The 12,957-nt window shown below is 55.0% G+C and overlaps 5 protein-coding genes across 5 annotated transcripts; 4 read left to right on the forward strand and 1 right to left on the reverse strand.

The window, feature by feature from the left end:
- The first annotated feature begins 118 nt into the window (after positions 1-118).
- Positions 119-1,304, forward strand: EJ05DRAFT_449484 (NADH-ubiquinone oxidoreductase 21 kDa subunit). Its single transcript, XM_033742334.1, has 5 exons — positions 119-222; positions 293-309; positions 374-579; positions 663-865; positions 935-1,304. Exons 1-5 carry the CDS (start codon positions 127-129, stop codon positions 1,013-1,015), a joined length of 603 nt encoding a protein of 200 aa, XP_033603662.1. The 5' UTR covers positions 119-126; the 3' UTR covers positions 1,016-1,304.
- EJ05DRAFT_256699 (betaine lipid synthase) lies at positions 1,288-4,345 on the reverse strand. The gene is made up of 5 exons (XM_033740217.1): positions 3,681-4,345; positions 3,096-3,626; positions 2,101-3,048; positions 1,586-2,049; positions 1,288-1,530 (listed from the first exon to the last, which is right to left on the reverse strand). Exons 1-5 carry the CDS (start codon positions 4,053-4,055, stop codon positions 1,419-1,421), a joined length of 2,430 nt encoding a protein of 809 aa, XP_033603663.1. The 5' UTR covers positions 4,056-4,345; the 3' UTR covers positions 1,288-1,418.
- An 840-nt stretch (positions 4,346-5,185) lies between these two features.
- On the forward strand, positions 5,186-7,547 carry EJ05DRAFT_473754 (uncharacterized protein). Its single transcript, XM_033743459.1, has 2 exons — positions 5,186-5,846; positions 5,900-7,547. Exons 1-2 carry the CDS (start codon positions 5,271-5,273, stop codon positions 7,322-7,324), a joined length of 2,001 nt encoding a protein of 666 aa, XP_033603664.1. The 5' UTR covers positions 5,186-5,270; the 3' UTR covers positions 7,325-7,547.
- A 105-nt stretch (positions 7,548-7,652) lies between these two features.
- Positions 7,653-8,641, forward strand: EJ05DRAFT_508400 (uncharacterized protein; the record flags this gene model as incomplete). Its single annotated transcript, XM_033748007.1, has 3 exons — positions 7,653-8,035; positions 8,088-8,214; positions 8,285-8,641. Exons 1-3 carry the CDS (start codon positions 7,722-7,724, stop codon positions 8,639-8,641), a joined length of 798 nt encoding a protein of 265 aa, XP_033603665.1. The 5' UTR covers positions 7,653-7,721.
- Positions 8,642-10,857: 2,216 nt separating this feature from the next.
- EJ05DRAFT_256729 (hydroxymethylglutaryl-CoA synthase) lies at positions 10,858-12,876 on the forward strand. Its single transcript, XM_033740218.1, has 4 exons — positions 10,858-11,050; positions 11,132-11,234; positions 11,306-12,399; positions 12,579-12,876. Exons 1-4 carry the CDS (start codon positions 10,991-10,993, stop codon positions 12,714-12,716), a joined length of 1,395 nt encoding a protein of 464 aa, XP_033603666.1. The 5' UTR covers positions 10,858-10,990; the 3' UTR covers positions 12,717-12,876.
- The last annotated feature ends 81 nt before the right edge of the window (positions 12,877-12,957 follow it).

Below are 12,957 nucleotides of genomic sequence, written 5' to 3' on the forward strand. Positions count from 1 at the left end.
CAGTAGCTTAACTTTGATTGAAGCTCCGACGGGGGATGGTGCTTAGTCATTCATGCGGGCCCGCCTTCATATCAACCTCACCTCTCACCTCGTCTCTATACTTCCAGACAATATTGCCCGCCCATCATGGTCGCTCTCAACCCAATTAACACGCCGGAGGAGCAGATTGAGATTGAGCGTCGGACGACGACGCTCTCCAAGAAGATCGATGCGCCCTACCCGGTACGTGCTGCACAAACCTCAGACCGGAGGGAATATCCAGCACAGAAAGAAAGCTAACAAACACCCGCAGCTCATTGACTGTGACCCGTACGTACACCCTCGACTCAGCGCCCTCAGACATACTGGATAGCTTCGCTAACAGACAGAATAGACACTTCTCCCGCGTACTACGCTACATGCGCGGCGCAGACTACGCCATGGCCGCCGGCATGACCGCTCTCCCCACCGCCCTCATCCTCCTGCAAGAACGCATAAACCCCATGAACGTCGGCAAGCGCAACTTCGCACGCATACTCCGGCTCTCGTTCTGGGGCGGGCTTGGGTCCGGCTTCCTACTCGCGTACCAACAATCAAGCTGTACGTGAAACCCCCCCTCCCCCTTTTACCGACCACCCGACGGCCTCAGTAGTAGCTAACGCAGGAATCATAACGACACACAGACCGCTTCTACGGCGCGATCGAAAACCGCCGCGAGATCGACATGGACATGCGGGAGATGGTCGACAAGGTCAAGCGCGGCGAGCCGCTGTACGGCGTGAGCTCGCTCAGTCCGCACAATCAGGGCACCATGGCCAGGAACTCGCGGTATTCGGCCGTTGGTCTGTATCTGGTTCCGTGGTTCAACTTTGTTAACCACCCATACGTATGTAATCTTAATTCCAAGGGTCAACCGGCTGTTGTATAAAGGGATCTTGCTGACGAGTCGGAATAGCATGGCGTGGATACGGCCAAGTATTATCGCCAAGCGGAGCGGGAGCTGGAGGAAGAGCGTCTTAAGAGTGGTGCGTCGTGAGTGTTCGCCAATAAAAGGGGGGAGGGTGAGGGGTTCGATTTGATGGGTGCCTGGGACGACAGCAGAGCAACTATCAATGTATGTATGTACAAAGCAAATCAATGTCGACAATTTTTCCTTTGCAGTAAACCTGGATCGGCGTTCTTATACTAGTATGTTGGTGGTCTCCTATCGTAGATATTGGAGAACCTGTACACTGTCATAGCCGGCTCTTGCATTGATTGCATCAGTACATCGTGATAATGCCTTCGGTCTCCAAAAGTCACCTCAAAACAGCAATAAAACGTTTTTTCATTGGTATCACGGTGTCTCTACTCTACTCTACTCTAGCCAAGCAAGGCGCACTCTACATTTCTATGCATCAGACCTCCTCTATGCCCCTGGCATCAAGCCCAGCCATGCTCTAAATCTTAAGCTGCTCCAGCGTGCTATACCCAGGCGGCACAGCGCCCTTCCGCTGCCCCTCAAGACCGCTGACCTTCGTACAGATCCACGTCGACGCATACATATTCACACTATCACAACGCATTAGCAAGATACACTTTCACAAAACTCAAGAGCAGGACTCACCGATCAATACACGTGCCCGGCATGCGCATGCCGACGCGATCACACCTGAAGCCCAACTCCTCAAACGTCTCGATATACCAGGGCGAGAGCCCAGAGCTACGGAGCATGACACGGCCTTTATTCTTCAGGACGCGGTTCAGGGCGCGGATCTGGGTTGCGGCTTCCGGGCCGGCGGGGTCGAACCAGTCCATGGAGTCCATGACGACGGCGATGGTGAGGGTGCCGGGGCTGATGCGGGCGATGACCTCGTTGATCTCATCGGTGTGGATGCGTAGGCCGTCGAAGGCGTCGGGCTTGTTCAGCTTGATGTGGGCGCGCGGCGTGAGGTACTCTGGGTGGGAGCGGCGGCTGTAGCGGCCTTTAAGACAGAGGTAGTAGTAGTGGTTATCCTCGCTCAGGAGGGTGGTGTTGACGACGGGCTCGAGGGTGTTGACGATGTATTCCCAGATGGCGTGGCCGGATTTGTTGGTGGTGGTGTGGATGTCGGCTTGTTTGAGGTAGTCGTGCTCAATCATGTTGCGTTGGTTGGGCGGCACGCCGAGGGCCTTCCAGAGCCATTTCTCGTTGCCGACGACCGTCCACGCCAGGATGCGGGAGAAGACCACGTGCTTGAGGCTGTGGTTCCAGATCTCGCGCTGCTCGTTGAGCGTCTGGGCGGAGCAGAGCTTGTCGACTTCGCCGGAGAGGCGTAGGGTACGGAAGAGACGGCCGACGAGGCGGAGGGCGTGTCCGGAGCCGCCAGTCAGATAGAGGCCTTTCTTGTTGAACGTTTCGGGGCCGTAGGTCAGCCAGAACTGGAAGGCGAGTGAGGACATGTGAGGGGAGAGCTTGGTGACGAGAAGGTTGCGGAACTCGTCGTGTCGACCCTCGCCAAACATCTTCCAGACGTCGGCATAGCCGAGCGCGGTAAAAGCGGCGACCTTGAGCTCGAGCAAATGATTCTGTGCAGGGTTGAGGTCGACTGCGTGTATACGGCGGGGGCTTTCGAGGGCGAAGGAGAGGATGTTGTCACCCGCGCTGGTTAAAGCGAGGATGACATCGTCAGACTTGACCTTGAGAAGCCGCGCATCAACGCGACTATCTTCCCAGGTGAAAGCATAGATGTAGCTGTTGTTGAACATTACTGTTTTAGCGACTTGATCCTCGAAGTAGATTCTCCAGTGATGATTCTGGTACCACGCCGCAGGCAAAGGGAGACTTGCGGCGAGGTTGACCAACGCGCATTCGTATGACTTTGAATGCACGTCAACCGCGTTCGCGCTGTGAGACTTCTTTGCCTGGAGATCCAATGCAGTCAGGAAAGGAGACTCGGTTGCAGCACAGTCGAGCTCGGCAAGCTTCTCGATTGAAGCTCCATTCTCTTTTGCGCAGCCAATCCATATGTAATACGGAATACGAACGCCCATGAAGCGATTTCGCTGATTCACACTGATGATGGTGCCGAACCGATACTCCAGGTAGTCCTATCTTCGTCAGTCACTTGAATGCTCCTATAATGCACCACGCTTACTCTTCGAGCTGGCTCCAAGTTGACGCGATCTACCTCGAACCAAGTTCTCCAGAAGACGCGAGAGATCCACATGCAGTGGCGATCGATGAAGCCCCCGGTATAATTACGGCCCTGGTAATCGATAGCGCTTTGTACGTAGAAGTCGCATACACCGATGATGCCGCTGGGCGCTAGAAGGGACGAAAGCGAATCGACTACAGAGTGAAATTCAGGGATCATGGAAAGCGAGAAGCTCATGGTGACCAGCTCAGCGCCGCCAGCATCGGCCTTTTCGTCCAAATCCCGTATAATGTGACCCTTCTCGGCGGCCTCTTTCTGTTGTTGAGCGCTGCTGAGGTGTTCATGAAGACGAAATCGGCGAGCATCCTGGCATATGACGTGAACATTCTTCCAGCCGAGCCTTTCGAAACGCTTGCGCGCAACTTCGAGGAGCGAGGGGGATAGATCGACGATGTATACGGCCTCGAAAAACTCGGGGATTGAGATTTCCTTGGACATGGCTTCAATGTTGTAGCCTGTCCCGCCACCAACCTACATTATATGTTAAGTTTGATTGATTTAACATGGTAATGAGAACGCTCTTACATCAACCCATACGGGCTTGCGTGTGAATTGACCGGTGTGTACCTTATGCTTCAACTGGGCAGCAACCAGGCCTAGCATGTCCTCACGACCAGTCAATAGCTTTGCACGCGTCGCATCATATATGCTGGCTTGTGCCGAATAGAAGCTCTCCAACGCATCTTGCTGGTTACCAGTGCCGTCCCCGGTGTGGGGCTTGAGAAAGCAGTTGTACGCAAACTTCAAGTACGCATGCAGCGAATATGGATTTGGCTTGCCGTCCTTGGAGGGCCAGGAAGCAGCTATGAATGTGATGACGAGGAAGACGGCAAGAAAAAAGATGACAATCCCAACCTCGTGCACAGGGTCTTGAGGAAGACCCATGGCAGCGCCAATCATGATTGTATGGAAGACTTGGGGCGCTCGAGTAGAGGGAAGAGAGGAGTTGAACCTGAGGAATTGCAACACAGGACGGGCCTACAGTTGATATCTATCAACATAGCAATTGGGGGGGCTCTAAACATTGGGACTCCACTGGCGCACAGTCTAAGTGAAGATGCCCACCCCTCAATCACAGATACCCCTCCATTGACTCGAGCTTCAAGGCGGGAGCCTATCAGATGGTAAAGTTTGGAAACGAGCCCTGACGACAGAGGACAACAATAGCATAGCGTCAGAGGGTCTTTGGCGCAGACGATCAAAAGGAGCACATAACCATGGGTCGGCATGAGCGGTCATGCAGGGCATCAAGATGCCGAGGGAATAGCCTCTCGCCGTGTGGTGGGGTCATGATCATGGAGATGAGCCTGTAAACGGGGGTTGAGATGCCATGTGCAGCGAGAGCTGTGGTGTTGAGGAACCAGAGTCTGGGGATGGACAATGGTACGTCTCGCGGCCAAGAGCCAATCAGCAGTCCTCATGCCAGCACGCCCAAGTATGGCTCGAGTGGGAGCTCACCAGATCCACGCGAACAACATAAATGATATGCAGTGTCAAAGGGTCCAGCGATCGAGCTTGGATACGAAGTCGCTCTCGTGACCAGGGATCTCCGGTATATGCTCTTGATTGCCGTGGTTCCTATAAGATGCTTTGTTGCGTAGTGAAGCACGGCAGATCGTTCGTCAAGCGGTCGACTACATTGACCGGGCCATACGCTTCACAATGGGTCGGGGCTTGTGAGATGAAGGCCTTGAGATTTGTCTGCTAAGTGATGTCACGAAGACTGCAAGAAACGCATTCCGGTCGTGCGATGTCGAGAAACGGGGTCTATTCAGCTGCGCAAGAGCGAGGTTCTTGTTGTGACTACGGTGTCTGAGGGAGTGAGGGTGTCACACATGGGACAGCCAGATGGTTACGAAGGTGATGCGTGATTCAGGTCCGTCGATATATCTCAGTCAGGCATATCAAGCTCGCAAGAGGTTTGCCAAAGTGAAGATGATGTGGAGTTTATGATATCATGTGACTAGGCGCCGAGACGCATCATGCAGCTAGTACGCATCCGGAATAGCCTTGTCCATTGTTTTGTTTACACTCCACCAGCGACAATTTGCGACAATTCACCGACTGCGACAACGACATTGAATTTCCGCATTATCGCTTACAACATAATACAAGATGGCCGAGCCAATGTCGCCGCTGCCCTCGGCCGCCATAAATACCACAGTCCCTGAAACGCCGGCGGGAGAAGAGACCTGGCACGACCCTCCCAGCTCGCCGTTTGTCGAGTGCGTCGATCAAGAGAACACTATGCAGTCTCTCGATTTGCTCGAGAGGAAGACTGCGCAAAGAGTGGTCTCGCAATCTATCACACCAAGCAGACAGTCGCCCAAGAAGGTGCTGCAACCGATCGAGAATCTTCCTGAACCAGAAGCCGTCCAAGCCACGCCTCGCCCATTCGCGAAAGAACAGTCGCCTGTGAAGCCAACGCCGTCAAGATCGGTATCCAGAAGACGATCACCGGTCAAGCGGTCTGCTTCGCCACCGGCTGAGCAGCTGCGCGACAATGAAGGCCTGACGGTGGCTGCACGAAACTGGGAATACATGCAAGCAGACATCCTAGGCTCCGACGAGATTGACTACGATGAGACTATGGACAATACTTGCTTCAGTACATTTTCAGAGGTCCCGAATGTGGACATGACGGCTTTTTCGAAGATGAGACGCAGCCCGACGAAACAATTGTTCGATCAGGTATGGGCAGAGATCCTCACAATATAGGCTTTCCACTAACCCATGTTTTGCAGTGTTTGTCTACTCCACGACCAGGCTCCCAAAGAAGTCCTGGCACCGTGAGACGACACGGAGAAGGCCGATCGCCCTCACCGACACCGCGTGGTAACAGGTCCCTTGTTATAGATGCGTCAGACACGACCAACCTTTTGTTGGACTTTACCGAGCAAATCCAACAGTTTTCGACGGCAAGATCGCAAATGTCGCCCAACAAGATGTCGCCTGTCAAGTCACAAACGGAGTCGAATCTGCTGCACTACATCAACGGGCAGCGCTCACCGGGTAAAAGCACAAGACCACCCGCGACACCCTCGGGCAACAACCGGAACATCCTAAACTTGCTCGACTTTGAACTTCCCCCACCCGCAACTCCACGCTCACTGCCCACGATTACAGTGCGTGAGCTCGAGTCTGTCAAGTCCAACTTGACTGCACAGATCTCACAGCTTACAGCATCGCTAAGTGGCAAGGACGCGACAATTGAAAGTCTGACCAAGGCACTGAACGACGCAGAGAGGCGTGTGGGTGAAGCAAAGGAGAGTGTACGCGAGGAGCGAAGCGCGAGGGAGCACGCAGAGAACGAAAAGGCAACGTGGGAGAAGAAAGGGCACGAGGTCGAGAACGTACTACGCAGCATCAAGAAGGAGATTATGGAGAGCGAGAAGGAGCGCGAGGAGCTGTTCCAGAAAGTGGAGGCAGCCGAACGACGTGCCGACGAGGCTGAAGCCAAGGCGTCTGATGCACATGCAAAGACCCTAGAGGCCGAGACCAAGCTTGTCGACGCGAGCGTGTTTGTGGCAGCAGACGAGACATCGTCGTCGCCGCGCTACACAGCTGAAGAAGTGCAAAGGCAGATTGACGAAAAGGTCGAGACGCTGTGCCGCGAGCTCCACATGGTCTACAAGAAGAAGCACGAGACGAAGGTGTCGGCGCTCAAGAAGTCATACGAGGCCAAATCGGAGAAGAAGCTTGCTGAACTGCAACGCAAGCTCAGCGAGCAGCAAAAGCAGATTGACGAGCTCCAGGTCGGCAAGGACGCGACGTTCTCAGGGGTGCTGCCGACGGACCTTCCCACGGCGCAGCACGCGGCAGACATGAAGCGGATCGACAGTCAAAAGGCGGAGATTGAGGAGCACAAGGCGCGGCTGGCGGGGGTGTCGGAGGAGATGCGCACGATGCGCGAGGAGCAGAAGAGGCTGATGCAGGAGCTGGAGCAGGAGCGGATCGAGAAGGGCGAGCTCGTGGCGGCGGCGGAACAGCTGATGACGCTGCAGGCGGAGCAGCCGCAGGTGGTGGAGGATTTCCGGAAGAGCGTCAACAGCAAGCCGTCCGGGCTACGGGCGCCGGGCGGGAGCAGGATTGGGAAGATTGGCGCGCCGAGCGGCAGCGGCAAGAGCAGGATGATGAGCAATATTGAGCGGATGGGCGGTGGGATGTAGGCTTGGACTTGAGTGTCGCCCTCCCAATTAGTTCTTTGCTGTGGTGTAGTTCCATGGCGTATTGGTTTCTTTGCTGTTGTGTAGAGGTCATTTCTTGAAAAAGGGGGGTTATTGTCATGTCATGAGCTAGCGAGCTATTCTTTGGTTGTTTTGCTCGCCGAGTGTAGCAGCGCTGTCTATATCATGATGCAGCTTCGCAAGCTTTGTTCAGTCGTATGTGGGACATTATGCACACACGTCCAGCATGAGTTGGACGATATCACGTGGGCAAATATCGCACGGACCCTCGGAGGTCCGCAGCAACCCAGTTACTCACCATAACCCATCTAACCTTCCATCGCGCCCCTGCAAAAAAAAAACACATTCCCATCACCCACACAGCAACAGCACATCCACCATGGCCCGAATACCACAACGCCTCCTGGCGTCTATACCATCATCATCATCATCATCATCACCATCCACCCTCCAGCAAGCAACCGCCCGACTCCCTCCATCCCTCGCAGCCTGCACCCGCTGCAGCACCACCACCACCACCCTCCCCCACGGCCGCCGCCACCTAATGACAGCAAAGTACCCCGACTCCGCGCCCCGGAAAACCGACGACGACGACGACGAGTCTGTCGTTGCAACGCGCTGGGACGGGATGGAGCACATGGGCTCGGAAAAGTCTGTCCGGCGGGCGGGTGAGCCGGCGGTTGAGTTTCGGAGGTGAGGAGATGATGGGACATGGAGGAGGTCTGTGGGCTGACGAAGGGTGTAGGTTTATCAGTGCGAGGGGCAAGGCGCAGAGTGATAGGGCGTTGACGGGTGTGTTTGAGGGGGTGTTCAAGGCGACGGATGGGTCGTGGCGTGGTGTTGCGCTGGATGATTTGGGGGTTAAGTTTCGTGTTCGTGTACACCCAATTCCCCATCTACAGCATCACAGCACAGCATAGCTAACCTAAATCCCCCAAACAGGCAATCAAACAAATCATGCAGCAAACCGGCCGCATCATCCCGGACCCCATCATCCACGAGGTCCGAACCGCGGGCGCGCTCTTCGCACACATGCGCCAGCAGAACACGCAGACACAGACGACGAAGAGCACGAAGACGCAGAACGGCACGGCCAGGGTGGCGGATGTGATGCGCACGCGGGAGCTGGCGGCGAATGTGCATGTGAGCTCGCGGCGGCGAACGATGCAGAGTCGCGAGTCGGCGATTGGGCGGTGGAAGGTGGTGCAGAAGGCGTTGATGGAGAGGCATTTGCCGCTGTATCGGGAGACGCATGATTGGGATGCGGGGCGGGTGAGGGGGCGGAGGGGGTGTGTGTAGGGTGAGTGTGTAGTGGGTGGGGAAGGGGAAGGGGAAGAGTTGTTGTTGTGGTGGTTAGGGGGGAAGGTGTGTTTACGTAGTGTGTTTGATGGGGAGATGGCTTGTGTGGGTGTGGTTGGATGTGTATGATAGATGGATATATGTATATATCAGCCGAGTCAAGCATTCTGTGCGTGTATTTCTTGTGGAATCTCAATGTTATGAATTGATAGATTGGGAAGTCTACGTCTGTCTGGGCGAGTTGCAGCAGTCACGTCGGTCTTGTGTTGTGCTGTCCCATGGTAGTGCAGATGGACAGACGACATAGTAAGACCAACACTGTCTAGGTGTCTGTAGGTCTGCAGTCTGCATCGCACCTCAGGCATATGGATGTTGCTGCCTGAGGTCGGAACCCAAGTCAAATTCTGCCTGAGGCGCTGAGCAAAGCAGATGATTAGACCCTTTAATAATACTAATTAATTACATCGATGGATGGAACGACAGTCGCCTGGGTGCGTGGATGCCTGGTTAATCAGGCCATCAACGCAGACTCTCAGTGTGCTAGACCAGAAAGTAGCCTGTGTGCCTGAGACATCAGGCAATCATCAGGCAACACCCTCCTCCATCACAGCCCTTATCTTCTCCCCCTGCCAGTGTACACTACCGACCTACCTAGCCATTACAGCGACCAAAGGCATACCATCAGAACAGCCCATGTCCGCCAAACACCCGTTCAACCTCTACCCTACCTCTATTCTATTCTAAACACAAGACCAGCCCAGGGAACGAACGGCAAAGTCACTGTAGTGAGGTAGTGCACACGCAAAGCGCTATCTAATTAACCCTCCGTTTCCAGACGGGGTGCAGGTCAGTACTGTAGTTAGTAGTAATTAGTATTAGGCCCGGGATTGTAGTCTATCCCCGAACGAAATCCTTCCCGGGCGGGCATGCGTGCGTGCAGGGCCAGGGGCATAGTTCCGGGCTATTCTGCAATCCTGCGTTTTGAGTCTTGTCTATTGTTGTATTTCTCGCATTGTGAGGGACGGGGCGACGGACGGGGATTTGCGCGGCATCGAATGGGGTGGTGCGATTGATGACAGTGATGATGATGATGATGATGATGATGATGACGATGACGCGGGCTGTGCAGCGTATGTATCGACGGATAGTTTGATGATGGATGGATGGATGGATGAATTGGATAGATATAGACAGATATGGGATGAAGCATAAATCAAGATCGAACCATAAAGTCGTACGATGACGCTTGGGGAAGTCGCCCAAAGCGGACAGCGCCAAGGAGCAGCAGCACGAGACAGCAAAGACGGAAAGGGCAACCAGCACACACGCGACAATAACAACAGCAGCAACAACAACACAAACACAAACACAAAGGGGGGATTTCTGTCTGGGCCGGGAAGGTGCAGAGCCGCCGGGGGGATGAATGACAAGCAGCCAATCACAGCGCTAGCTCGCGTCCCTGATTCGACCTTCGCCTAGTCTTTTTTTTTTCTTTGGGGGGAGGCAATTATTTGTCCTGGGAAGAGAGAGAGAGGTGATAAGATTGTCCGACAGAGAGGGTAGGTAGAGCGTGCTTTGCTTGGACTTTGCGGTTTGGACTGATTGCAGCTGCGTACATACATGTCAGATATCACGGAGTAATGATGGGATGGACGCTGGAGAGTCGGATAGGTTGGTTGAGGGACGACTGAAGGAGCTATGCCCGACTTCGGGATTCACAGTGAGAGTGAGAGTAAGAGAGAGCGGGTAAGAGAATTGTGGTTCAGCCACGCACGCCAGGGGCTGCTAGGGGGAAGAGTCAAACAGGGGGGACAGCAAGAGGCACAGGCACAGGGCACAAATGAATAGGAGGATGTTGTATAGAGAAGAAGATAAGAAATGGATTAATGGATTAATGAGAGAGTCCAGACGTCGACTCCCGACATCCTCGTTGCCCGAAGCAGCTAAGAATAAATATTTAAATCATTTGTGCTGCTGCATCACTGCCGCCGCCCGCCCTGCACCAAAACACACACACACACACTCACACACACATACACACATCCACACATCCACACAACATACAAAAAGCCTCCGCTGCTAATAATTGCCCAAGCTCGGAACTTACTGCAATCGGATTCGCCGCTGTCAGACCGCAACTTTTGCTACACGGCACTTGCTGCTACAATTTCTGCATATTACTCCTCTCTGCCAACCCTTTCCCCGCCTAGCACACTGCTTTTCCCTCCACTACTACCACCACCACCACCCCTTCACTCTAATCTTCTTCACTCCTCACTCCACCACCTCCCACTCCTCAACTCAACCCCCCAAGAACACTCAACGTCCTCTTTCCAACGCCCTCACATCATGGCCGCCCGCCCGCAGAACATTGGCATCAAGGCCATTGAAATCTACTTTCCCTCGCAGGTCTGTCTGCCCCTCCCTGCGTCCTGTTTTCCCCACCACAACAACAACAATAGCACGAACTGACCTGACTTCTGCCCGCAGTGCGTCGACCAAGCCGAGCTCGAAAAGTTCGATGGCGTCTCTCAGGGCAAATACACCATTGGTCTCGGCCAGACCAAGATGAGCTTCTGCGACGACCGCGAAGGTGCGACTCCCTACTACCTTTGTCCCCCGCAACGACGCGGCACTGACACTGACACTCCTCTTCTACTACAGACATCTACTCCCTCGCCCTCACCACCACCGCCTCGCTGCTCAAGAAGTACAGCATCGACCCCAAGTCCATCGGCCGCCTCGAGGTCGGCACCGAGACGCTGCTGGACAAGTCAAAGTCGGTCAAGTCGGTGCTCATGCAGCTGTTTGAGCCGCACGGCAACACCAACGTCGAGGGCGTCGACACCGTCAACGCCTGCTACGGCGGCACAAACGCCCTCTTCAACTCGATAAACTGGGTCGAGTCGTCCGCCTGGGACGGCCGTGACGCCATTGTCGTTGCGGGCGACATTGCGCTGTACAAGAAGGGCAATGCCCGCCCGACCGGCGGCGCTGGCTGTGTCGCCATGCTCGTCGGCCCAGACGCCCCCATTGTGGCCGACCCGGGTCTGCGTGGCAGCTACATTGTGCATGCCTACGACTTTTACAAGCCCGACCTCACCAGCGAGTACCCCGTCGTCGACGGCCAGTTCTCCATCCGCTGCTACACCGAGGCCGTCGATGCCTGCTACAAGGCCTACAACGGGCGTGAAAAGACGCTCAAGGGCCTGGCGAACGGCCAGGCCAACGGTGCGAACGGACACGCGCCGACCGCACAGCACGAGACCCCGCTCGACCGCTTCGACTACATGGCCTTCCACGCCCCGACCTGCAAGCTCGTCTCCAAGTCGTACGCTCGCATGCTCTACAACGACTACCTCCAGGACCCCTCGAACCCGCTGTTTGCCGAGGTGCCCAAGGAGCTGCGCGACATGGACTACAAGACCTCCGTCACCGACAAGACGGTCGAGAAGACGTTCATGGGCCTGACCAAGAAGCGCTTCGCCGCGCGCGTCCAGCCCGCCACCCTCGTCCCCACCATGTGCGGCAACATGTACACCGCCAGCGTCTACGGCGGCCTCGTCAGCCTGATTGCAAACGTCAGCAGCGCCGATCTGCTCGGCAAGCGCATCGGCATGTTCAGCTACGGCTCCGGCCTGGCCAGCTCGCTCTTTTCCTTCAAGGTCAACGGCGACGTGGCCGCGATGCAGCAGAAGATTGACCTGCACAAGCGCCTCGACGCGCGCCGTGTTGTGGAGCCGCAGGTCTATGACGATGTGAGTGGGCTTGTCTTTCTTGCAGTGTCTTGCAGTGTTTTGCAGTGTTTTGCAGTGTTTTGCAGTGTTTTGCAGTGTTTTGCAGTGTTTTGCAGTGTTTTGCAGTGTTTTGCAGTGTTTTGCAGTTATATTGTATACCCATTTGCGGCGTGTCACGTGCTAACCCTTTGCCCGTCCAGATGTGCAACCTCCGAGAACGTGCTCACCTCAAGAGCAGCTATTCCCCATCCGGCAACGCCGACACCATCGTGCCCGAGACCTACTACCTCACCGAGGTCGACGACATGTTCCGCCGCAAGTACGCCGTCAAGGCATAGTATAGCGGTCTTGAATTCTACCTACCTTTTGCGTTTAGAGAAAATACCCGCCCGTACCTACTTGCTTCCGAAACCCCGCCCCCCTTTTTTGCGCATCTTGTCAGGAGTTTGATATGTTAGACGACGCCTCGATGTGGAAAGAAGCATAGAAGTGACGTTTCTTTGGCTTTTGCTGTGGCCAGCCTGGCGTGGGCTAGGTTGTTGTCAACAAGAGTGAGAGAGAGTAGATGGCTGCCGAAGC

The sequence above is a fragment of the Pseudovirgaria hyperparasitica genome, assembly GCF_010093815.1.
Source record: "Pseudovirgaria hyperparasitica strain CBS 121739 unplaced genomic scaffold EJ05scaffold_3, whole genome shotgun sequence".
NCBI lineage: Eukaryota > Fungi > Ascomycota > Dothideomycetes > Acrospermales > Acrospermaceae > Pseudovirgaria > Pseudovirgaria hyperparasitica.

Bases quoted from the DNA above. Each gene is read 5' to 3' on its own strand.
- EJ05DRAFT_256699 (XM_033740217.1), bottom strand. From the start codon at position 4,055: ATGATTGGCGCTGCCATGGGTCTTCCTCAAGACCCTGTGCACGAGGTT. The intron at 3,627-3,680 runs GTAAGAGCGTTC...CATATAATGTAG, and splicing joins GCAAGCCCGTATGGGTTGAT to GTTGGTGGCGGGACAGGCTA. The intron at 2,050-2,100 runs ATGATTGAGCAC...ACCACCACCAAC, and splicing joins TGCCGCCCAACCAACGCAAC to AAATCCGGCCACGCCATCTG.
- EJ05DRAFT_449484 (XM_033742334.1), top strand. From the start codon at position 127: ATGGTCGCTCTCAACCCAATTAACACGCCGGAGGAGCAGATTGAGATT. The intron at 580-662 runs GTACGTGAAACC...AACGACACACAG, and splicing joins CGCGTACCAACAATCAAGCT to ACCGCTTCTACGGCGCGATC. The intron at 866-934 runs GTATGTAATCTT...GAGTCGGAATAG, and splicing joins ACTTTGTTAACCACCCATAC to CATGGCGTGGATACGGCCAA.
- EJ05DRAFT_256729 (XM_033740218.1), top strand. From the start codon at position 10,991: ATGGCCGCCCGCCCGCAGAACATTGGCATCAAGGCCATTGAAATCTAC. The intron at 11,235-11,305 runs GTGCGACTCCCT...CTTCTACTACAG, and splicing joins CTTCTGCGACGACCGCGAAG to ACATCTACTCCCTCGCCCTC. The intron at 12,400-12,578 runs GTGAGTGGGCTT...TTGCCCGTCCAG, and splicing joins AGCCGCAGGTCTATGACGAT to ATGTGCAACCTCCGAGAACG.
- EJ05DRAFT_473754 (XM_033743459.1), top strand. From the start codon at position 5,271: ATGGCCGAGCCAATGTCGCCGCTGCCCTCGGCCGCCATAAATACCACA. The intron at 5,847-5,899 runs GTATGGGCAGAG...CATGTTTTGCAG, and splicing joins CGAAACAATTGTTCGATCAG to TGTTTGTCTACTCCACGACC.